The 26,153-nt window shown below is 44.2% G+C and overlaps 2 protein-coding genes across 3 annotated transcripts in view; one reads left to right on the plus strand and one right to left on the minus strand.

Annotated features, from left to right (window-relative positions):
* The first annotated feature begins 6 nt into the window (after positions 1 to 6).
* Positions 7 to 24,251, plus strand: LOC140720367 (uncharacterized). Of its 2 annotated transcripts, none has more exons than XM_073035240.1 (4): positions 7 to 166; positions 5,342 to 5,507; positions 8,439 to 9,905; positions 23,064 to 24,251. In XM_073035240.1, the coding sequence occupies exon 3, from the start codon at positions 8,759 to 8,761 to the stop codon at positions 9,794 to 9,796; it is 1,038 nt and encodes a 345-aa protein (XP_072891341.1). In that variant the 5' UTR covers positions 7 to 166; positions 5,342 to 5,507; positions 8,439 to 8,758; the 3' UTR covers positions 9,797 to 9,905; positions 23,064 to 24,251. The 2 variants fall into 2 exon arrangements, with proteins under 2 accessions (XP_072891341.1, XP_072891342.1); XM_073035241.1 differs by having other exon boundaries at positions 5,346 to 5,507.
* The window catches only part of LOC140720366 (uncharacterized), a 151,027-nt gene continuing 144,058 nt past the window's right edge, over positions 19,185 to 26,153 (minus strand). The window contains exon 4 of the mRNA XM_073035239.1: positions 19,185 to 21,360. Coding sequence (XP_072891340.1) covers positions 19,838 to 20,959 — 1,122 coding nt within the window. The 5' untranslated portion in view covers positions 20,960 to 21,360 and the 3' untranslated portion in view covers positions 19,185 to 19,837. The remainder of the gene's footprint in view (positions 21,361 to 26,153) is intronic.

Raw genomic sequence — 26,153 nt, forward strand, 5'->3', positions numbered from 1 at the left:
GCACATTGCGCATGCTCACATTCCCGGGAACAGCAGCGTTGTTTTTTCGTTCTTTGTGAAAGCGGGACGGCGGTGAGATCGGGATCGGGAGGGGGTTCTCGCCCCCTTGGACGGGGAGCCGGAGGCGGATTATTCTCTGCGGGGCAGCAGCAACAATTTCCCTTCGGTGAGTATTGAAGCCGGTCCCGAGTGGGGAGGTCTGACGTTGGGTGGTGAGTTAACTTTCCCGAACTCAAACAAGAGAAAATCTGCAGATGCTGGAAATGCGAGCAACGCGCACAAAATGCTGGAGGAACTCAGCAGGCCGGGCAGAATCCAGGAAAGAGTACAGTCGATATTACCGGCCGAAACCCTTCGGCAGGACTGGAGAATAAAAGGTGGGGGTGGGGAGGGAGAGAGAAACACAGGGTGATCGGTGAAACCTGAAGGGGGAGGGGATGAACTTTCCCGAACTGGCGGCCTCGCCTCGCTTCCTTCACAGAATCTGCCGGGGTCGGTCCGGGTTGTGAGACCTTCACACCGAACCGTCTGAGATGAGCCGCCGCTCAGCCCCTGTTGTTCTGGTCCTATTAGCAGGATGAAGTAAAACATGTTTCTGTATTGTTACTGACAGAGAATCGTATAATTTGTGTTCCGTGTGTTATCTGAATGTACTTGCCTGTGATGCTGCCACAAGTCAGTATTTCTCTGTACCTGTACCTTCCCGTACTTGTGCACTTGGCAATAAATTCAACAGGACCTGAGAAATCTCAGTGAGATTTGATTAGTGATGATCATCTTGGCAGATCGGTAGGTCGAATGTATGCGACAGTACACTGTTAAATGCAAAACCCTGAACAGTGTTGATGATAGATAGATAGATAGATAGATACTTTATTCATCCCCATGGGGAAATTCAACTTTTTTTTCCAATGTCCCATACACTTGTTGTAGCAAAACTAATTACATACAATACTTAACTCAGTAAAAAAATTGATATGCATCTAAATCACTATCTCAAAAAGCCTTAATAATAGCTTTTAAAAAGTTCTTAAGTCCTGGCGGTTGAATTGTAAAGCCTAATGGCATTGGGGAGTATTGACCTCTTCATCCTGTCTGAGGGATCTTAGACTCCAAGTTCATCGTTCCAAGAAAGAGACTGCACAGATTGATCGGGTGGTTAAGAAGGCAAATGGCATGGTTGTCTTTATCAGTTGAAGCATTGAGTTCAACAGTCGGGAAGTTGCGTTGCAGCTTTATAAAACTAGTTAGACCACATCTGGAGTGTTTCATACAGTTCTGGTCGCCCCCATTCTCGGAAGGATGTCGGGGCTTTGGAAAGGGCACAGAAGAAGTTTACCAGGACACTGCCTGGATTAGTGGGCATGAGCTATAACGAGAGGCTGGACATACTTGTGTTGTTTTCTCTGGGGTGAGACTGGATAGATGTTTATAAGATTACCAGAGGATTAGAAGCAGTTTCTCAAAAGGCAGCGTCCAATGTTAAGGAACTCCGGCACCCAGGGCTGCCCTTTTCTCAATGTTACCATCAGAGACGGAGATATAGAAGCCTGAAGGCACACACTCAGTGATTCAGAAACAGATTCTTCCCCTCTGCCATCTGATTTCCAAATAGACATTGAAACCTTGAACACGACCTATGCCTCTTATAATCTTATACACCTCGATCAGGTCACCTCTTATCCTCCATCACTCCAAGGAGAAAAGGCCGAGTTCAGTCCACCTATTCTCATATGGCATGCTCCCCAATCCAGGCAATATCCTTGTAAACCTCCTCTGCATTCTTTCTAAGGTTTCCACATTCTTCCTGTAGTAAGGCGACCAGAATTGAGCACAGTGGCATGTGACCAGGGTCCTATATAGCTGCAACATTACCTTTCACTTCTAAACGCATTCCCATGATTAATAAAGGTCAATGCACCATACGTCATCTTAACCATTAGAGTCAACCTGCGTAGCAGCTTTGAGTGTCCTATGGACTCGGACCCCAAGATCCCGCTGATCCTCCACACTGCCATGAGTCTTATCATTAATGCTATATTCTGCCATCATGTTTGACCAAACAAAATGAACAACTTCAAACTTATCCGGGTTGAACTCCAATTGCGACCTCTCGGCCCAGTTTTGCATTCTTTCAATGTCCCGCTGTAACCTCTAACACCCTCCACACTATCCACAACACCCCCAAGCTTTGTGTCATCAGCAAATTTACTAACACATCCCTTCACTTCCTCATCCAGGTCATTTTATAAAAATCACGACGAGCAATGGTCCCAGATATATGTATACTGTAATTGATTTAGTTATTTATTTTTATTATTTTATTTTTTTCTTCTATATTATGTATTGCATTGAACTGCTGCTGCAAAATTAACACATTTCATGATGCACGCCAGTGATATAAAACTGAATCTGAGTGGATAGATGATATATTTTTCCTGGGGGTTTAAATGTCTAATACATTTAAGGTGAGAGGAGATGTAAGTGGCAAGGTTGTCTCTTTCCACAGAAGTGGTGGGTAGCTGGACTCTCTGCCTGGGGTGGGAGATCCCACTAGTCACGTGATCCCATTTGCCCCTCCCATTTAACCGCCGATGTAACAATCCCTTCGCGCATGCTCACTGTCTCTGGGTGGGCGGTATTTTCCTTTCTGCTCAGTACTGAAGTGGATGGTCTGTAGGATTGGGGAAGGTGTCCTCGCCTCCTGGGTCGGGGAGCCAGGGGTCGGATCACAGTCTGTGGGCCAATGATATCGCTTTCCCATCGGTGAGTATTGAGACCGATCCCGAGAGGGGAGATCCGATGTTGGCTGTGAGCTCCGAACTGAGGACCAATTACTCACTTATTTTCCGATTATCTGGGCTGGTCAAAAATGTGTTGACTTCACTTAATCTGCATTGAACGATCCAAACCAGGTGCCCAGGCTGTCTTATTTCTGCAGAGTTGAAATGGGTGACCCACGGACAGGTCACATAAGGCTTTTTCCTGCAGAACTCTCCCGTCCTCCTGTTTGTGATGCAAGATCACATGTTGTGTTGGGGAAATCTGATGTTGGCCACTGAGTCTCGTTAACTTTCCCCAAGTCACCTCGCTTCCTGAGGCTCCTCACATTTGTCCGTGAGCTTTGTGGCTGTTGTGTATTCTCCCAGACTGGGGTGTCTGAGAAAGGAGAACGTCGCAGGTTGTGGGGATCTTTGATTTCATTGCCTGCTTTACCAAGGGACTGGGAAGTCTAGGGGTAGAGTGGTTGCTGTGATGTGCTGATCTGGATCCAAATGTCTCTGCAGATCCTCACAGTCGTGGGCAGAGTAGTTACCATAAAAAGCATGAAGTGTCAGGATGGAAAGCTTGTTGATAAAAATACGGTGAGGATCAAAATATATCTGGCAAAGTTCTTACTGTTTGTTCTAACTTTGTCATTTTAGAATCCTTTATACAGTAGTATGTACCATTAATTCAGTATCTGCATATTGCTGGAGAACCATCAGTGATTGTCCTTGATATCTGGTTCCATCTGCTCATTCCCTGCCCATCTTGTTCAACCTCTGTCCAGTCTCTTCCCCCCCCAGCTTCAGTGATATGCATCAACTATCTGGGTCAACCTTGGTCCACCCTGTATCTCACCTTTTCAGTGATATATATCAGCAATCCTTCTAACCATAGTCTTCATTGTGAACTATACTTTTACACCTTCAACCTCACTGAGTTATTTCCAAAATCACTTTTTGTTAGCTGGAATGGCAGAGGGTCATCAGGTACCAGTTCTGTTGTGTATTGGTGTGGAGGTGCTAGTTTATGAACAGTGACGGGCTGACACACTTCATCATATTACAGTCAGCAAAGAGTACTGGGAGAGTTGGTGCTTGGACTCTAGTCCTGTGATGGCTTTGACTTTGGTTAGTGTTTCTACAGAAGGGGCTGGATGGTCATCCTTCTGCAATGAAGCAGAAATTTCGAGCAGCTGCACATTGGTTGTGGGGAAATCCCGGACTGCACTACCCAGTGTGAGATTCAGGGATGATGTGTGAAACTCTCAGGGTCGGTGAGCAGCAGATTCAGCTGTGTGATTGTGAGGTTTGGTCCTGGGATAACACAGTTTTTGATCCAGGTAAAATGGACCCAGGATTGAGCTGCTTGGGCTTATGAGGTGTTAAGTGTGTACTTCTGTTGTAGGATCAGGTGTTTGTTTCTGGAGTTCCTTTGGAAGCATTGATTACTAATCTGAGGAGTGGCTATGAGTAAATGGGCTTTTCTGTGTTTACAGCAGTAAAAATAAACCTGCAAGTTTGGTGTTCAAACTGTGTTTAGAAATCCCCCCTCTCACTGTCACCTGTTGGCCACTCGGTGCAAGTCAAGCAGAATCTCAAGTTGCGGGAGATCTGCACTAAAAACTGAAAATGTTTGAAGTCATTCTGACAAAACGTTATTAACCTGAATTGTAATGTTTGTTCCTCTCCCCACAGCTGTCCCTTACCTGCCGAGCATTTCTGGTAATTGCAGCTTCTTTTTATTACATTCACCCTGGACTGGTTGATATTTCCTGAAATTGACCTGATTTAACCTGGGAATGGAAATGGCTCGTTCTGTGCTGGTACAACAGTGAAGAAAGCACAACTTTCCCTATAAATTAACCTGGTACCACTTTGTCTGTTTTTCCTGGAAATGTGTTCAGTACAATAGTTGCTAACAAGGTTCACATGAATAATCTCAGGAATGATTGAATTTATGTGTGAGGAGCATTTGATGGTTCTGGACCTATGGTCAATGGAGTTCAGAGGGACGGTGGAGGGATGTATTGTTAAGTAAACCTACCAAATGCTGAAAAGCCTGGTTACAGTGGACATGGAGAGGTGGCTTCCATTAGACAGAGAGTCTGTGATATGAGAGCACAATCTCAGAATAAAGATGAGAAACTTTAAAACTGAGAAAAAACGTGTTGTCCAAAAGATGTCTGATCTGTGGAGTTTGTTGCAGCAGAGGTTGGTTGAGGCTGCCATTTGGGTATATTTATGACAGAGATTAATATATTCCAGATTGCTAAGTAGCTGCAGGGTTACAGGAGGAAGGCAGGAATATTGTGTTGGAATAAAAATCAACCATGGTTGAATGGTGGGGCAGACCAGATGGATTGAATCATCTAATTCTGTTCCTGACTGAATGATGGCACCTTATCCCATATTATTCTGTGACATGTGACGGACAATAAAAGATTGTTTACTGAGATCATTATATCTGCATTCAACTTTTAACTTCCAGTGAGTTTTGTTCTTAGTAACATTAAGCAGAAATGTTTGGTTCTCCTTTTTATTGTTAATGTGCTTTATTATCTCTCTGGTTAAAGTTAGACCTGCGGTGAGAGGTCTATTGGAAGAAATACCCCAACTGGAAGCAAACCACAGCTGAAGAAGGGAACAGCAACAAGTGAACCAGCCCGAGGATTGAGAGCATCAACTGGAGAGAACCCTTCTGACTTAGAATTTCCATTGACCCAGTCAGGAGAAAGTTTGGTGAGTCTCATTTAGACAAACATTGAAATCATGGTTGAGCATGGTACGATGAATGTGCTGAGTTGTGTATATCACAATGCAAGAAGCATCGTAGGAAAGCCCGATGAGCTCAGGAAAGGGAATTATGATATTGTAGACATTATTGGAACTTGTTTACACTCAACAGTCTTAGGGATGTAGAGGAACAAATTTGTAGAGAGATTGCAGACCATGCCGAGAAACAAAAGTTGATTCAGTAAGTGATTTTAACTTTCCATATACAGGCCGTCCCTGGGTTACATATGAGTTCCGTACCTGAGTCCGTCTTTAAGACAGATTTGTACGTATGTCGGAACAAATATATCCGATATTATTTAGCGTCAGTTAGTCAAACATTTGTCTTAGTATATAGTATATATTTTACTTTCCTATGCATATAAAACACTTAAGAAATGTAAGTATTCCAATAATTAAACTATCGTGTTGCTTAGTAATAATTGTAGCTTTCATCATGGCAGGGACTTTCACATGCTCCATTATTCTCAATTTATCCATTATCATTTAGATGTGTTACGATAGTTGACCGACTGTAGCCTAACGCTTTTCCAATGACAGATGGTATTTCCCCTCTTTCCAAACGCTTTATTATTCGCACTTTATTTTCAAATGCGATCGCTTCCTGTCAATGGAACAGAAACACTGCAGGCGGTGGGTGCCGACCTGCGCCAGCTCCCGAGGTCCACTGGGTCCTAAGAACTGCAGCACTAAATTCCCCAGGTCCTGAACTGCACCACACTGAGACAGGTTAAATGGGACTGGGGGTTGTGCTGGGTCTGGGTATTTGATCTTGCACAATATTCTGTGTGGGAATTTAAACTGGAGGTGGCAGTGTTTTTTTTTACGAGGTCGAGTTGCGAGCTCGACACCAACCCTGCATGGAGGGTACGGGAGTCACTGGATCGACATCAACCCGGCACAGGAGCAGTCTGTCACTAAAACAAACTCGGGAACCTCCGTTCTCTAGCCCGGTGCTGAGCTAACTGTGCCACCAGCTGACAGGATTGGCGGGAGGGGGTGTGAGGTCAGGGTAAATCTTACTAAGAAAAATTTAAGCCCAATACAAAGTTAAACACTCAACACAGTGTCAATGGCAATGACTTAAAATGGCGGACTGCGTTCTCCTTCCTCGGTTCGTAAGTACAAGTTGTCCGTAAGTCGGACTTCGTAACTCAGGGACTACCTGTATTGACTGGGACTCGAATAGTGTAAAAGGGGTAGATGGGGTAGAGTTTCTCAAATGTGCCCTTAATCAGTATGTAAAATTCCTGATGTAGAAGTGTGCATTAAGCTGTTAGGAAATGATCAGGGCTGGTGACAGAAATTAGTGATCATAATGCCATGAAATTCAAAATAAAGATGGAAAAAGAGAGGTCTGGATCAAGGGTTGAGATTCAAAATTGGAGAAAGGTCAATTTTGATAGTATCAGGAAGGATCTGACAAGTGTGGTTTGGGACAGGCTGTTTCCTGGAAAAGGAGTACTTGGTAAGTGGGAGGCTTTGAGAAGTGAAATTTTGAGAGTGCAGAGTTTGTATATGCTTAACAACATAAAAGTTGAAACGTAACCAGTGCAGAAAACTTGACTTTCAGGAAATATTGAGGCCCCGGATATTTTGTTCCTCTAAATGCCTCAGACTGTTGGGTGCTGCCAAGACTCATTAATGACTACAATATCATAATTCCACGTCCTGCGTTCATCTGAGATTTTTTTAGTTGTCTGCTGTTAGGTTCTAAAAGCTTCAAAATAGTGTTTGCTCTTTTGTTTCCCCTCTCTTTGGCTTTTATGTTGTCTTTGGCTTCTCATTTCAGCCACGGTTGTGTCCTCCTGCCTTTCCAATGCTTCCACTTTTTTGGGATGCATCGATCACTCAGCTTCCGAATTGCTCCCAGAAACTCCAGCCAATGCTGCTCCATTGTCACTCCTACCTTTTCCCTTCCAAACAAGTTTGGCCAGCTTCTCCGACATAGAAACATGGAGAAGTTCAGTACAGAAAGAGGCTATTTGGCCCATCTAGTCAATGCTGAAAAAAACCATTTAAGCTGTGCAACTACCTGCACCAAGACCATCATCCTCCATACCCCTACCATCCAGGCTCCCATCCAAACTTCTTTTAAATTGTGAAACCGAGCTCATATTCACCACTGGTGCTGACATCTCATTCCACACTCTCACAACCATTTCAGTAAAGAGCTTTTCCAAATGTTCCCATTAAATTTTCAACTTTTCCACTTACCCATGACCTCTGCTTGTCATCCCACCCAACCTCAGTGGAAAATCCTCCTTCCATTTACCCTATCTTTACCCTTATAATGTTGTATACTTCTGACAAATACTCAAAGCAATGTATAATTTCATTCTTTATGTTTAGAGCACTTTTAGGTGTATAAGATGATGAGGGGTATTGATCGTGTGGACAGCCAGATGTTTATTCCCAGGGCTGAAATGGCTAACACGAGGGGACATAGTTTTAATGTGCTTGGAAATAGATACCGAGTGGATGTCAGGGGTAAGTTTTTCACACAGAGAGTGGTGGGTGTTTGGAATGCTCTGCCGGCTATTTCTGTGAGAGTGTTTCAGTTACTGTGGGGCCAGCACACATGCAGCTCAGTGGGAACAGGGAATAATACCAATGGAGAGAGTCAAACTGAGCCAAGGCACAGATTGGAGATGGCAGAAATGCTGCATTCTTATAAAGAGACAGGAAGAACATCAGAGAGTTTGATAGACATTCCAGATACCAGCACTGTGCCCAGTTAGAAGGTCATTTCTCTCTCCAAATTGGGTTGAACTTCACTGTAACAGTGTGATGTCAGATCACACCTTGACAACTCAAGTGATCTCAGCTGAAATGTTGTTCTAAACCAATTGATGGATTTTGTAAATCTTTTTACAGTTTAAAAATGACAAGGAATTCGTCTACGGGAATGTCTAACACAACACACACGTTTTGCTGCCTCTTTTGATATTTAAGAAGTGGAGCAAGGGATTCACTCGATTATCCTTCCTGCTCAGACTGCGGGGAAGGATTCACTCGGTCATTTCAACTGAAGGTACATCAGCAAGTTCACACTGGGACAAGGCCATTCACCTGTTCTGTTTGTGAGAAGGGATTCAGTTGTCTTCCCACCTGTGACACACTAGTCAGATCACACTGGGCAGAAGCTGGTCACCTGCTGAATTTGTGGGGAAAGATTCATTTTGTCATCTAACCTAATGGCTCACCAGCGAGTTCACACCGGGGAGCGACCATTCACCTGCTCAGACTGTGGAAAGGGATTCACTCAGTCATCCGACCTACTCACACACCAGTCAGTTCACACTGGCGAAAGGCCATTCACCTGCTCAGACTGTGAGAAGGGATTCACTCAGTCATCCGCCCTAATGGCACACCGGCGAGTTCACACCGGCGAGCGGCCGTTCACCTGCTCGAACTGTGGGAAGAGATTCACTCGGTCATCCCAACTGAAGGTACATCAGCGAGTTCACACCGGGGAGAGGCCATTCACCTGCTCAGACTGTGGGAAGGGATTCACTCGGTCATCTAACCTAGTGGCACACCAGCGAATTCACACCGGGGAGCGGCCGTTCACCTGCTCAGACTGTGGGAAGGGATTCACTTGCTCACCCCAACTGAAGGTACATCAGCGAGTTCACACCGGGGAGAGGCCATTCACCTGCTCAGACTGTGGGAAGAGATTCACTTGGTCATCCCAACTGAAGGTACATCAGCGAGTTCACACTGGAGAGAGGCCGTTCATCTGCTCAGACTGTGGGAAGGGATTCATTTGCTCATCCCAGCTGAAGGTACACCAGTCAGTTCACACTGGGGAGAGGCTGTACACTTGCTTAGTCTGTAGGAAGGGATTCACCCGGTCATCTCAGTTACTGAGACACCAGTCAGTTCACACTGGTGAGTGGCTATTCACCTGCTCAGACTGTGGGAAGGGATTCACTGAATCATCTCAACTGAAGGTACATCAGAGAATTCACACTGTAGAGAGGCCATTCACCTGCTCAGACTGTGGGAAGGGATTCACTCGGTCATCCGACCTACTGGCACACCAACGAATTCACACCGGGGAGCGGCCATTCACCTGTTCAGACTGTGGGAAGGGATTCACTCGGTCATCCGACCTACTGGCACACCAGCGAATTCATACCGGGGAGCGGCCATTCACCTGCTCAGACTGTGGGAAGGGATTCACTCGGTCATCTAAACTGAAGGTACATCAGCGAGTTCACACTGGGTAGAGGCTGATCACCTGCTCAGACTTCGGGAAAAGATTTTCTCAGCCAAATCAACCAAGTGTGCATCATTGAGTTCTTACCGGCGAGTGTCCGTTCATCTGCTGTGAATGTGGTAAGCAATTCACTCAGTAATCAGACACAGACATACTTTATTGTTCCCGAGGGAAATTGGGTTTCGTTACAGTCGCACCAACCAAGAATAGGAAATATAGCAATATGAAACCATAAATAATTAAATAATACTAAGTAAATTATGCTGTTACGTACCCCGTAACTGGGTTAACAAACCAGCAGAAATGGAAGGATACGTTGGAGTCTGGTGGTACTTTAACTAAAGGTGTTTGTTAGTAAAATAAGCAAAACAGTATCAATAATGCAAATACACATATAAAACATGTTAGCAATAATAAACATAAAAGTGTAGGAATAATAATCAATAATAATAAACAAGCTCTATGAATGTCTAGGGGTAAATGACTAGTCATAAGAGAATATAAAGTTCAGTTCAGTTCATCCATGCTGAGGTACCGTTGCTGTGCTGCAATTGTTGGAGAGGGAGAGAGAGAGCGAGCATGAGATTGGGCAGCTGCAGCAGGCAAACCTTCTGTTGTCTTGTGCCGTTGTACCATTGTGGTCATTCGGTTATGACCCCTCCGTTCTCAGCTGGACTGTTCTTCTGTGGTGGACTCGTCACTCTGGCATGAGTGGACACACACACAAGCCCCCACCGGCCCTGCCGTCACACTGTGAGCTTTGTGACCGATCTCCTGATTCGGTCCTCTAAGCCCCCACCTTCCTGTGGGTGCACAACACCCGGTCAGTGTCCACTGGTGTGTCTGAGGAGTGTCTCCCCAGACCCGTCTTTTATCCTCACTGACGGGGTATCAGCCATCCATCAACTCAATGTGTCTATGTCCATCAAACTAGGCCACCCCTGCTGTCTCCTCAGGAATGTTAACGAGGAAAGAAGTGTCCCTGCAGCAAAAGGTTTTGTTTACCTTTCCATCAGTGAAGAAGCCATAATACATAAATCAGTCGTCTCTCTCTCTCTTATCTGTAGCAGATGTCTCTACCTCTGTTCTTCATCTCTCTCTCTCTCTCATTAGCAGCATAGTCCTCAGGGGGGAAGGGTCAGCTCTGGACCCCATTTCCATCTGGTCTGTTCAGCACACAGAACACCCCCACCCTTCAAAGAATTTTCACCGGGGTGAAGATTAACTAGTAAAGCACATTACAGAGTCGAATCTAATACAGAAGTGGTCTTTAACTACAAGGATAACACAGATATACTTTCAAATTAACACCTAGATAAACAATCAGCAATTACATTATCATTTCCCTTTACATGTTGTATTTTCATATCATATTCTTGTAACAACAGACTCCAACTTAATAACCGTCTATTTTTATTCTTCATGTTTGTCAAAAATACCAAGGGGTTGTGATCAGTATAAACTATCACTGGTTTCTGTGCTGGACAAATGCTGTAATGCTGTAATGCCAGGATAAGTGACAGTAATTCTTTTTCTACAGTGGAGTTAATTCTTAGCTTAGGTGTATATCACAAAGAGTGAACCAATACATGAGTGATTATAATGTAGTACATTACAGAAGTTTGTGCAAATAGTAATCTCTATTTTACTTCTAAACTTAACTTTCAGTCAACCTACTATGATATCGTCTTTAACTTTCACAAGCTTCGTCCAGAAAACAAAGCTTATCACCAATGTTTTCTAAACTAAGCCCATTTTCTGAACTTCCACACCACTTATTAATTTTAAGCAGGTCATTAATTTTATCTTCAGGATCTTTAATTTGATTAGTTTCCTTAATGACACTAGCAGATGGTGGTCTCTCTGGGCCAAAACAACACTTCAAGTTCTGCCTCTCCAAATCACATACTTGAGCAACATCACCAAGTTGTGCATCCTAAGTTTCAAAACAAACACCTTGTTAACAAACCATTGTTTAATTAATGATCCCTTCCCTTTGCACAACAGTCCTGGAACCAAACCGGACTTTACATTTACTTTATTCAAAAGTCCAGTAACACTTTTTCCCTCAGTATCTTCAATAACATCCATCTCACCAGCTTTTATCTCAACACAAGTGACTGAGAATCCTCATTTTCCTCTGGTGCCAAGGTTAACCCTTTCTTCACTGAACCAAGTCCATCTGACCCAAAAGGATTGCATTCCTTTTTAACCAAATCAGACATATATGCTGCGTATGCACGTTGAGCCTTCCCTTTAAGTACACTTTGTAACAACACCACCCACTTATCTCTAGGCCACTTTTTCAAAATGCAAGAAGTACCGATCAATGTCCGTCTCCAAGAATGGAGGTACTGACCTAATCTCCTGACTAACATTAAACTTTTCCCCACGGTCTGCCCCGCTATCCACGTGTTGCCATTTCTCCCTCTCAAACTGTCGCTGTTTTACTGCCTCCTCCACCTCCAACTTAATTCTCTTCCAGACGTAACTGGACCTCCCCTTTCCCTACAGGAAAGTGTTCTAACAACTCCGCCTTGAATATCGTGACAATGTTCAGCTATCTTACCTTGTATCTCTGCCTTCGTCATCCCTTTCTTAACCTCCTTGAGTTCCAAGGACTCCACCATTTCCCACAACTCAGACTTTTTAGCCTTCTTTAAACCCACAGGGTTTAACAGAAACTCGACAACATCCATTTCTGCTGCCTGTCTTTCTGGTTTCTCACACAACCAGATCAGATAAGGGAAATCTATCCCGATTCACCGGCCCCCCAATTTGGTAATCAAATCACTTTAGCTAAAGGTGTTTATTAGTAAAATAAGCAAAACAATATCAATAATGCAAATACACATATGAAACAGGTTAGCAATAATAAACATAGAAGTGTAGGAATAATAATCAATAATAAGAAACAAGCTCTATCAATGTCTAGGGGTAAGTGGAAATAGGTCCAGGACCAGCCTATTGGCTCAGGGTGTCTGACACTCCGAGGGAGAAGTTGTAAGGTTTGATGGACACAGGCAGGAATGACTTCCTATGACGCTCAGTGTTACATCTCGGTGGAATGAGTCTCTGGCTGAATGTACTCCTGTACCTAACCAGTACATTATGGAGTGGATGGGATTCATTGTCCAAGATGGCAGGCAACTTGGACAGCATCCTCTTTTCAGACACCACCGCCAGAGAGTGCAGTTCCACCCCCACAACATCACTGGCCTTACGAATGAGTTTGTTGATTCTGTTGGTGTCTGCTACCCTCAGCCTGCTGCCCCAGCACACAACAGCAAACATGATAGCACTGGCCACCACATCCTCAGCATCGTCCGGCAGATATTAAAGGACCTCAGTCTCCTCAGGAAATAGAGACGGCACTGACTCTTCTTGTAGACAACCTCAGTGTCCTTTAATCTAACCTTATGTAACTCTTGCTTTGGCTTTCAGCTTAATATAGGGGGTGATAGACCCGCAGCCCGGCCAAACTTAAGAAATCTTGTTTGGGTGGGTGCTGTGTGTTGTGTCCCCTGTAACAAATCAGTACCCTGAAATACAAAACAGTACACAATATGTGATTAAATGATTGAGCTTTATAATTCTTACTTTGACTATAGGGTTAGTAAAGAAAACAAAAAAAAGAAAAAGGGCCCACTCTCTCCATTCACGTCTTCTCATCTCCCCAGCAAAAGAGCACAAAATCTCTCTTACAAACTCACAAGAAAGAACATTTCTCTCATTGGATAGCCCCGCACTCCAAATCCCTGTCATCTCTAGTTGTAACCTAAACATTGTTATACTTGTGACACACTACCGGGTTCACACTGGGGAGGAAGTTTCAATGAGCTGCATGCTGGATATTTGTCCATCACCGTTGCTGAATGCAATTTCAAGAGTGACTGTCGGTGCTGAACTCTGCAATTATTGCTGCTGCTCACCACACCCAGTTCTGCACCCTGGTCACTGGGCATGGGAGGAGTTTCTTCTGCTGCAAATTCACCTTTAATGGGACTGGAATTTAATATTCTGGACCTGAGACAAATAAATCAGTTCTATTTTAAACTCTGTCTTGGTGAATTTACAACACACCTAGTGTACTGTAGAGAGTCAACTCAGGCCAGCTGGACCCAGTGATTCTGTTCCACAACAGTCCTTTTAAATCCTCCCGTTTTCCCCCTCTCACTCTCCTTGTGGTGATGGGTTCCAAACAGTCACCACTCTGTGGGTGAAGAGGTTTCCCTTTAATTTTCTACTGACTGAAGAAGTCGAGCTGACTGCAGTTCTGTCTGAGATGTTCTTCACCCCTCTAATCTCTGGATGAGGAAGAATGACATCGGGAGTTAAACTCCTTAATCACGACTCATTTCCACATTATGGGTCACTTTCCCTGCTTCTAAAGTGTTGTTAGAGAACGCCACTGTTCTCTGAAGACTGAAAGCAGAATGGGAAATGATTAGTTGAATGTTCAATGAAGCAGGGTCAGAAACCAGAGGCGAGTCTGCACAGGGCAGAGTTTGGGGCTCTGGACGATGGTCGAGGTAAGAACGTATGATGAGAAGGGAATCAGCAGCAGGGTGTGGCAACGAATGACAGAGTAGCAACATTTGGAAGCTGATTGACAGAGAAAATAATTTGGTTGACTGATGACACAAACAACACCTGGGGTGCGGTGCTCCACTGGTCGAGGAACACGCGTGTGTTGGGAATGGTTTTATCTGTTGGGGGAGTTGTTCCTGTTTGTTTAACCTGTAATATTATATCCGGATGGTTTTTATGGATTGTACTATCTGAAATAATGTATTGATTATCATCTAATTTGCAAGATTTTGACACCAAAACTGTATCGGGCTTGAATTTATGGTACCTTTATGAAGTGATGGAGGGCATTCATGAGTTTGTATTTTAAAGCAAGATTTTGGTGAATGATGTTTGCCATTTGTTTGTACCTTTGTAAGTAATGTGATTGAGTTACTGCTGCAGGATCCTGGAGCGTGTTGGATTATGTCTGGTTTCTCTGGCATTTTCTGCGCTAACTGCCTCATTTGTTAATATTTCATGTATTTTTGATGTTTTCCCCCCTTTTGTTAAACATCTTGTCCTGTATTTCTGCAGGGAACCCCTTTGTTTTTTGGGGAGAGGTCTCCAACTCTCAGTCAGGTGCTCAAGGGTTCCTTGTCCCCATCTAGTCTACTCAGATTGTTGGGATGTCTCGCATGGAGGGTCATACTCATTCCACTGGTTAATGTTTTCTTCCAGAGTGATGATTTATTATTCTGAGTTGGCCTCTCATGTACGTGTTCTGGTCTGTATTTCTTATCACGATTGCATATACACACATGAACATGAATCCTGTTCATTTTTGATAAAAATATATACTTAAAAGTTTTATCTGTTTTTTGTTTTTTTATTGAAGTTCATCATCAAACATTTCCAGAAGATGTATTTCAGACATTGTAGATATATATCATATAATCATATATGCCACAAATCTCCGCATAGAATTTATCTGAGGTATACACTTATAGAAAAGAGTGAAAGAAAAAACAAGCAAAAGGAAAAAAAAACTATGTACAAGTAGGGAGTGATCTTTTTTTTAACAACATATTCATTGATTTGTGAGAATAAAATCAGGCCTATGAGGCATTATGTAGTTAAACCATTTTTCCCAGTGTGAATCAAATTGTTCCAGAATATGATTATCTTCTCCATTTTGTAAATGTCCATTGTAACTTCTATCCATGCATTTAAAGTTGGGCTCTCCTGTGATAACCATTTCCTAGTAACAGTCTTTTTACCAGCCACCAACAACATATTCATTAAATATTTATCTTTTTTCAACCATTCTTGAGGTATATATCCAAAATATATGGTCTTACTCCTCAAGGGTATTTCACATTGAAAGATGCCATGTAGGGCATTGTGTATCCCCCTCCAATAGTCTTTGATAACAGGGCAGTCACAAAAAATATAATAATGATTTGCATTTCGATTTCCACAGTTTCTCCAGCAAACAGCGAGGTTAATATCATAATGGGATTTCTGGGAGGGTGTAATAAAATATCTTATCAAGTTTTTCCATCCGAACTCCCTCCATTTCTGAGAACTGGTACACTTCCATTGATACCTCCATATTATTGTCCATTCTTCCTCAGATATAATTATCCCTCCTTGCTTCTCCCATTTTGTTTTAATGTATGAAGTCAAATATGTTTTAAGATTTGACAAACCCTTATGCATGCTTGAAATAATTCTACTACCATTATCTGAATTATATGCTTTTCTAAATAGCTCTAACTTGCATGTTCTTGCCTTGGTTACAATTTTAAGCATCCTATTAACATACTGTCGCATCTATAAATACTGATAAAAATCTTGTTTTTCTAAATGTTTCTCTTTCAGCATTTCAAAGCTGAACAGTGTTCCTTCTTTCATTATGTTGCAAAGAACTGTGATTCCTTTAGCTGCCCAGTCCTTAAATCTAGCATCCAATTTATTTGGTGTAAAATCCGAGTCATATGCACACCATTTAAGAATTGCGGTATCTCCCTCTAGGTTATATTCTTTTATAGCAGTTTTCTATATTTTAAGAGTCAATTTTACCCATGGATTATCAATAGTATTTATGTACCTTTGCAAGTTATTATCAGCCAAAATTGCTTGTATGGGGAATGGAAGTACCCACTCCTCAATGTTTTTCCATTGAGCGTCATACGATGGGTTGCTGCAGCATATCACAGCTCTCAACTGTGCTGCAAAGTAATAACCTCGAAGAGAAGTTAGGCCGCATCCACCCTTTTCCTTTGCTAATTGCAAAGTTTTGAGATGAACTCTAGGCCTTTTACCTTGCCAAATATACCTTGATAACATCTTGTTCCATTCATGGAATTGATTTTGATTAATCCCTATTGGTAGGGGCTGAAAGAGCTATAACAGTCTGGGCAGTATATTCATTATAATAGACTCAATCCTTGAACTGAAACTAAAAGAAAGGAATCAGGTTCCATCTTGCTATATATTCCTTAATGTTTTTTTTTATATAAAGGCTGATAATTACATTCTGATAATGTTGTCTAATCTTTTGGCATAATGATGCCCAAATATTTGAAAGACTCTGTTTGCTATGCCCAGGGGTATCAACTTTCAATTTCTCTTGGTGGGCTATAGTAATATGAAAGTAATTGGGTTTTATCTGTGTTGATCTTGTATCCTGATAATTGACCATATTGTTCAAAGGATTGCATCAATCAGGTAAAGAGTATGTTGGTTGCCCTAGATAGATCAAAATGTCATCCATGTAACAAGCCAATTTATGCTCTGTCCCTTTACTAGTAATTCCCCATTTCGTCTGATGTATTGAGCTAATGGTTCCAGATATAATGCGAAGAGTAGTGCTGACCATGCACAACCCTGTCTTGTGCCCCTTTCTAGGGAAAGACTATTTGATAAATATCCATTGATTTTAATCCTAGCGGTAGGGTTGTCATATAGTGCCTGTATAGTTTTAATAATTGTTATGGAAACCAAATCTATGTAAAACTCTGTAAAGAAAATACCAGTTAACCGAATCAAATGCCTTTTCAGCGTACACGCTTATCACTATTGCTTTGATTTTATTTTTTTGTATATATGATCCATAATGTGAAGTATCCTTCGTATATTGTGCAAACACGAGGAAATCTGCAGATGCTGGAAATTCAAACAACAACACACACAATGCTGGTGGAACACAGCAGGCCAGGCAGCATCTATAGGGAGAAGCACTGTCGATGTCTCAGGCCGAGACCCTTCGTCAGGACTAACAGAAAGGAAAGATACTAAGAGATTTGAAAGTAGGAGGGGGAGGGGGAAATGCGAAATGATAGGAGGGGGCGGAGTGAAGCTGAAAGCTGGAAAGGTGATTGGCAAAAGTGATACAGAGCTGGAGAAGGGAAAGGGTAATGGGACAGAGGCCTAGGGAGGAAGAAAGGGGGAGGGGAGCACCAGAGGGAAATGGAGAACAGGCAGAGTGATGGGCAACTAAATATGTCAGGGATGGGGTAAGAAGGGGAGGAGGCGCATTAACGGAAGTTAGAGAAGTCAATGTTCGTGCCTTTCTTTCTCCCTTATCACCATTGCTTTGATTTTATATGAATTTGTATACAAGTTCCCTCTCTTCAGCAAGAGTCATTCCTTTGCCGCCCGGCTGGCAGTTTCCGCAGCCGCAATCCCCGCATTTTGGCTCGCATGCTGCGCCGATACTATCCCACTTCCGATTTCCACGCTCGATTTCCATAGCGGTTTTCTAGAAAACGGAAGATGTCATCTGCAGTTTTATAAGTATTGAGGCGAAGGTCTCTTCTGACTTTGTCGTCAAGACTGTCCGGCAGTTGAAACTTTTTCACCTCTCTTGAACCGGTCGGCTCTCCCTGCCTCTGGAGTGCTTCCCAGTCCTTTCTCCACCTGTGAAAATCACGTCTGCTGCCAGGAAACTTGGGAAGGGCCGTCGGTTTCAGTCTGATGGCTGGCGTGGGAAAATTGGAGGAAAAGCCCAACGCCGTCAGTGTTAGTCTTTCAGCATCCTCCTCTCTCCTTGCCTGTATGAAGTGGGCCTTCTTGGAAACCAGCTTGGGGATGTGGAGTTCGAGCCCCTTTAGGCGACTCTGAAGGTGCTTCCGATCCCCTGGCGGGATCCATCGTTCCCAACTCCTTTGCTGTCATTACCAGTCCTTGCAGGTGGTTAAACATGAAGCCATACGCCTCCTGGTGGCCATCGGGTTGTACAGCAGCGACGTCTTCACATTCATCCTCTGCTGCTTGTAGTACTGTGAGCAACTCAACATTTCCAAAGTTGGTCCAAAGAGTCTCCTGGATCAGCCTTCTGATTTTCTTTAGTTTCAACTCACACTCATTTGCCGTCTTTGCCAGCTCGGCTTTTTGCTGTTCAGTTGACACAGCTACTTTCTCTGTGTTCAGCTCCACCTCCCGTTCTGCAGTGAGTCCGGCCTCCGCATCATCATTGGCTTCCATGACTCTCTCGGCTTCCATTGTGAGTTTATTGTAACTCACTCTGAGCTCCTCTTCAGACATGTCTTCATAGATCCTGGTAATGCTGTTGGCCAGACGAGAAAACAATCTTTTTGCTGTCATTCTCTCCAGCTTGAGTTGCTCAACCGATTTCCCAATAGCTTGATCAGACATGTTTGATTCCCTCTGCAGGCTGTTCACAGGTGAGAGTACAACTTTTTAGTGATGCTTTGATGTTGTTTTATCTGAATTTGATTTCCTTCCTTTTTCAGGACTCCAGGTTATTGCTCTTGCTGTTCCAGCTCAAAGCTCCCAGATTTCTGTTTCCTGGTCAAACAGTTTTGTCAAGCAGAATTTTCACTGCTCCCTTTGAACATGAAAGGGACTGAATACGCCTACCCAAAGGTTTTAACTGGATTCCATTCAATGACCAAACAACTTTCCTTCTTTTTCCTTTTTTATTTTTATTTTCGCAAGTGTGGCAGTTCATAGTTCTTAGTTATTAGTCAGTAATGATAAATAATCAGTCATGTCAGTCATTAGTCTAGTCAATGTTAGTCATAAGGCAGTGGCAGTAGCATTAGCATTAGGATTAGGTGAAAAACTGGCTGCCTCTCGGACTTCGGAGACGATTTCAGACCTGCACCTCCATTTCTCTACTGGACCATTATGGTTCCAAACTGGGTGAACCCTCTCAAAGTATCGCAAGCTCTTCCTAAGCCTCGCGCTGTTTTCAATAAGTGCCTGTGTGCGATGATCCCGGTGGCGGAGTTAACCCAAACGCAGTGACAGCAGTGCTCCTTTCCCTGAAACAGTCTCAACAATTATTTAAAGTTCGGCATCTTACCGCGGGTTGTGACACTGCTCTCGGACTGCCACTGTGACGTTGCAGGTTCCGCCCAAATGTTCTGGGCAGAAACCACCCTCAGGCAGTAGGTTCCGTCCTCTCTGCCTTAATACCTTCCTGAAACTCAAGTTTGACTTGACAATGATGCACATTTGGTGGAGATGGCCGAGAGAATCTCTTCCCAAAGACTGAGCAGGTGATCGGCCTCTACCCAGTGTGAACTCGCTGGTGATTCCGTAGGGTGGATAACTGTGTGAATCCCTTCCCACAGTCTGAGCAGGTGAACAGCCTCTCTCCAGTGTGAACTCGCTGGTGTACCAGTAGGTAAGATAACCGAGTAAATCCCTTCCCACATTCTGAGCAGGTGAATGGCTTCTCCCCAGTGTGAATTCGTTGGTGACTGTGTAGGGTGGATAACTGAGTGAATCCCTTCCCACAGTTCGAGCAGGTGAACGGCCTCTCCCCAGTGTGAACTCGCTGGTGATTTTGTAGATCAGATAATTGAGTGAATCCCTTCCCACAGTTCGAGCAGGTGAATGGCTTCTCCCCAGTGTGAACTCGCAGATGTCTCTGCAGGTGGGATGACTGAGTGAATCCCTTCCCACATTCTGAGCAGGTAAATGGCCTCTCCCCAGTGTGAACTCGCTGGTGACTCTGTAGGTCGGATGACTGAGTGAATCCCTTCCCACATTCTGAGCAGGTGAACGGCTTCTCCCCAGTGTGAACTCGCTGATGTGCCTTCAGTTCAGATGACCGAGTAAATCCCTTCCCACAGTCTGAGCAGGTGAATGGCCTCTCCCCAGTGTGAACTCGCTGGTGACTCTGTAGGTTGGATAACTGAGTAAATCTCTTCCCACAATCTGAGCAGGTGAATGGCCTCTTCCCAGTGTGAACTGACTGGTGTCTCAGTAGGTGAGATGACTGAGTAAATCCCATCCCACAGTCTGAGCAGGTGAATGGCCTCTCTCCAGTGTGAACTTGCTGATGTCTCTGTAGATGGGATGACTGACTGAATCCCTTCCCACAGTCTGAGCAGGTGAATGGCCTCTCCCCACTGTGAACTGACTGGTGTCTCAGTAGGTGAGATGACAGAGTGAATCCCTTCCCACAGTCTGAGCAGGTGAACGGCCTCTCTCCAGTGTGAACTCGCTGGTGTACCAGTAGGTAAGATGACCGAGTAAATCCCTTCCCACAGTCTGAGCAGGTGAACGGCCTCTCTCCAGTGTGAACTCGCTGGTGTCTCAGTAGGTAAGATGACCGAGTAAATCCCTTCCCACAGTCCGAGCAGGTGAACGGCCGCTCCTCGGTGTGAACTCGCTGGTGAGCCATTAGATCAGATGACCGACTGAATGCTTCCCCACAAATTCAGCAGATGACCAGCCTCTGCCCAGTGTGAACTGACTGGTGTGTCCACAGGTGGGATGACCGACTGAATCCCTTCCCACACACAGAACAGGTGAATGGCCTCGCCCAGTGTGAACTTGCTGATGTACCTTCAATTGTGATAACCGAGTGAATCCATTCCCACTGTCTGAGCAGGTGAACGGTCTCTCCCCTGTGTAAAATGACGGACGTGCCAGTTGGTCGGATGACCGAGTGAATCCCTCCCCACAGTCTGAGCAGGAAGGATGGTTGATTGAATCCCTTGCTCCTCAAATATCTAGACAGAGACAGCACAACTGGTGTGTTGCGTTTGAATTCCCATAGACAAATTCCTTGTCGATTTTAACCTGTAGAAAGATTTAAAAATCCATCAGTGGGTGAAGGACAACATTTGAGATGAGATCACTTGAGTTGCCAAGGTGTGATCGTACATCACACTGTTACAGTGAAGTTCAACAAAAGTTGGAGAGCGAAATCACCTTCTAACTGGGCACAGTGCTGGTATCTGGAATGACCCTCAAACCCTCTGATGTTCTGTAAGAATGGGGCACTTATGCCATTTCCAGTCTGTGACTTGGCTCTGTTTGACTCTGTCCATTTGAATTATTCCCTCTTCCCACTGAGATGAAAGGGTGTCTGGCCCCACAGTAACAGAAACCCTCTCACACAGATAGCCTTTGTTGACGTGCAGCTGGGGTTTTCCTTTATGTAATGTTCATTTAAAGTGCCACAGTTTCAATGCCATGTTAATATCTCCTGACCTGGCTGGTGGCGTAGTGGCATCAGTGCCAGACTTCGGGACGAAAGGTCCTGAGTTCGAATCCAGCTGGCTCCCCTGCACGCTTTCCATCCGTGCTGGGTTACGAGCTGGTGATCTCTTTCGAAACTCACCCGGCAGAAGTTTCCCCTCATGTTCCCCTGAATGTTTCACCTTTCACCCTTAACCCATGGCCCCTGGTTGTAGTCCCACCCCATCTCAGTGGTAAAAGCCCAGCTTCCATTTACCCTATCTATAAACCTCATAATTGTAGTATACCTCCATCAAATCTCCCCTCAGTCCTCCACATTCCAAGGAATAAAGTCCGGACCTGTTCAATCTCTCCTTATAACCCAAGTCCTCCAGACCTGGCAACATCCTTGTGAATTTTCTCTGAACTCTTTCAAAGTCTTTACATCTTTCCTGTAGGTTGGTGACCAAAACTGCACACAATACTCCAAATTAGGCCTCACCAATGTCTTGTACAAAGTCAACATAACATACCATTCAGTACTTTGGTTTATGAAGGACTACGTGCCAAAATCTTTCTTTCCGTCCCTATCAAACTGTGACACCACTTTTTGTGAAATATAGACCTGCATTCCCAGATCCCATTCTTCAACAACACTCCTCCATGTCCGACCAGTCACTGCGTAAGACCCACCCACCCACCAACATGCAACACCTCGCACTTGTCTGCATTGAATTCTGTTTTCCATTTCTCAAGCCATATTTCCACCTGGTCCAGTTCGCACTGCAAGCCATGATAGTCGTTTCGCAGTCCGCTGAATCCCCAGTCTCGGTTTCATCCACAAATTTGCTGATACCTAACCATCTTATCATCCAGATTACTGATATAGATGAGAAACAACAACAGATCCAGCACTGATCCCTGTGGCTCACCACTAGTTACAGGCCTCCAGTCAGAGAGGCAACCATCTGCTATCACACTCTGGCTTCTCCCAAAGACAGTGTCTCATCCAATTTACTATCTCATCTTGAATGCTGAGTGACTGAACCTTCTTGACCAACCTCCCATATGAGACTTTGTCAAGTGCGTTGTCAAAGTCCATGTAGACAACATCCACTGCCTTGCCTTCATCCACTTCCCTGATAACTTCCTCAAGAGACTGGTTAGACATGACCTACCATGCACAAAGCCATGCTGTCTATCCTTAATCAGTCCACATCGATCCAAATACTTATATATCCAGCTCCTGCACATATGTTTTAATAACTTTCCTACTACTGATGTCAAGCTCACTAACGTAACATTTTCTCGTTTCTCCTTAGAGCCCCTCTCGAACAGTGGAACAACATCGGCTGTCCTCCAATCCTCCAGTACCTCACCTGTCACTAAGGATTAGTTCAATATCTCAGCTTGGACCCCGACAATTTCTGCACTTGTCTTCTGCAGGGTCCGAGTGAACAACTTGTCAGGCCCTGGGGATTGATCCACGCTAATTTGCCTGAAGACAGCAAACCCCTCCACCTCTGTAATCTGTCCAGGGACTCTGAAGTTGATGTTGCTTTGCCTCACCTCTATCGACTCTGTGTCCATCTCCTGAGAAAATACGGATGCAAAACAACTATTTAAAACCTCCGCCATCTATTTGTCTCCCGTATAGATTACCATTCTGATCGTCCAGAGTGGGCATGTTTCTGTTCTGACCTTCTCCATGTTTCTGTGACAGAGAAGCTGGCCACACCTGACTGGAAGGGGAATCTGGTAGGAGTGACGACAGAGCAGCAATGGCTGGAGTTTCTGGGAGCAACTTCGGAGCTGAGTGATAGACACATCCCAAAGAAGTGGAAGAAATGGAAAGGTAGGAGGACACAACCATGGCTGAAATGAGAAGCCAAAGTCAACATAAAAGCCAAAGAGAGGACAAATAATAGAGCAAAAACTATTGGGAAGCTTTTAGAAACCAACAGAAGACAACTAAAGAAAGTCAAATGAGCTCAGGGTGTGGATATATGATATTGTAGTCATTAATGTGTCTTGGTAGCACCCAACAGCCTGAGGAATTTAGAGGAACAAAATATCTGGGGCCTCGATATCTCTTGAAAACAAAGGTTCCCTGCACCAGTTACCTTTCAACTTTTATTTTGGCAGGCACATACAAACTTTACACCCTCAAAATTTCACTTCTGAAGAACCCCCACTCACCAAGTACTCCTTTGCCAGAAAACAGCCTGTCCCAATCCACCCTTGTCAAATCCTTGCAAATACCATAAAAATTGATCTTTCTCCAATTTAGAATCTCGAGAGGTTCAGATCTCTGTTTTTCCGTACTTACTTGGAATCTCATGGCATTATGATCACTAGACACAAAGTGTTGCCATACACTAATTTCTGTCACCAGCCCTGGATCGTTTCCCAACAGCTTATTGCACACTTCTACGCCGGATGTTTTACGTACTGATTAAGGCTCATTTGACAAACTCTACCCCATCTAGTCCTTTTACAGTATGGGAGTCCCAGTCAATATATGGAAAGTTAAAATCACTTACTATCTCAACTTTTGTTTCTTGTATAGTCTGTGAACTCTCTACAAATTTGTTCCTCTAGATCCCTCAGACTGTTGGGTGCAACCAATTCCCAGTAATGCCTACGATATCATAATTCCATGCCCTGGGCTCATCTGGCTTTGCTACGATGCTTCTTGCATTGTGATTTCCACAGCTCAACACATCTATTGCACCATGCTCAAGCATTTGATTGCTGACTCTATCTGAGGTCTGAACAACATCTGTCTGGTGTCAAGAAAACAACCTTTCCTTCAATGTCAGAAAAACCTCTGACGCTGAATTTTGTGGTGAGGACGCAGGAAAGGTTTTCTTCTGATGACTCTTCCATGAAGGTCATGTTTGTGCAGGTGTTGCTGCACAGTAGAACAGTGCACCACCACTCCAGAGGCTGCTAAATCTTCCTGAAGGTCTTTTTACAGTCAAACAGGGGTTTTGATTTGCCTTTCCAGCAATCCTACGAGTAGTTCTCTCAGAAAGTTTTCTTGGTCTTCCAGACATCAACTTGACCTCCACCATTCCTGTTAACTGCTATTTCTTAATTACATTACGAACTGAGGAAACGGCTACATGAAAACACTTTGCTATCTTCTTATAGCCTTCTCCTGCTATGTGGGCATCATTTATTTTAACTTTCAGAGTGCTAGGCAGCTGCTTAGAGGAGCCCATGGCTGCTGATTGTTGGGACAAGGTTTGAGGAGTCAGGGTATTTATAAAGCTTTGCGATTTGCATAACCAGGCCTGTCCTAACGATGACTGTGAACAAGCCATTGACCTAACAAGCTAATTCAGGTCTGAGACCGTGGTAAAATTTAACTGAGAGCTCAAATCTCTTGGGGTGCCCAAACTTTTCCATGGTGCTCCTTTCCTTTTTCTCACTCTAAAATTGTATAAAACATAATAGTACACTAATATTGCTTAAATTTGGAAAATAATATTTCATCTTTATGAATTTTGGAGACCAGTTCACCTTCTACTCACTTATTCACAGTAACAGGAAGTTTGACCAGTGGTGCCCAGCCATTCGCATACCGCTCTATGGGATGAGGTGCAGAGCACGGGGTGTGACAGGAGAGGGGGGGAGGGGGAGGAGGAGGAGGAGGAGAACTGAGAGAGGGCAAAGAGGGAGAATGCATGGGATGAGTGTTAGATTTAGAGGGTGAGAAAGAGGGTAAGACAGTGTGGGATACAGGAGCCAGCAGGCGACCAGAACAGAAAACAATACTTCAGGTGGGATCTGACCAGGGTCCTAAATAGCCTCAACATTACCTCTCGGCTCTTAAACTCAATCCCATGATTAATAAAGGCCAATGCACCGTATGCTTTCTTAACCACAGAGTCAACCTGCGCAGCTGCTTTGAGTGTCCTGTGGACTCGGACCCCAAGATCCCTCTGATCCTCATATATAAAGACCATTACTGAAGATCTACAACCTACAAGGATCCTTGTTATAAATTCCACTTTGCATTTAAATATTGTTGATGTATGTATGGGATGAGGTGCAAAGTGAGGGGTGTGACAAGAGGGAGGGAGAGAGAGGAGAGCGAGAGAGAGATTGAGAGAGGGAGAGGGGGTTGAGAGACTAAGAGAGAGAGAGAAGAGGGTGAACGCGTGGGGTGAGTGGTGCATTTAGAGGGTGACAAAGAGGGCAAGACAGTGTGGGATACGGGAGCCAGCAGGGAGAGTGTTTGGGGGGGAGGGGGGATGTAGGGAGACAGATAGAGAGGAAGAGGGCTGGAAATGGAGGAGGTTACAGAGTGGTGGAGGTGAGTGAGTGAGAGAGAGTTAGAGGGAGCCGAGAGCGTGTGCGAGAGGGGGAGATGGAGATGGGAAGGCAGAGGGTGACTGAGAGTG

The sequence above is a fragment of the Hemitrygon akajei genome, unplaced genomic scaffold (genome assembly GCF_048418815.1).
Source record: "Hemitrygon akajei unplaced genomic scaffold, sHemAka1.3 Scf000041, whole genome shotgun sequence".
Lineage (NCBI taxonomy): Eukaryota > Metazoa > Chordata > Chondrichthyes > Myliobatiformes > Dasyatidae > Hemitrygon > Hemitrygon akajei.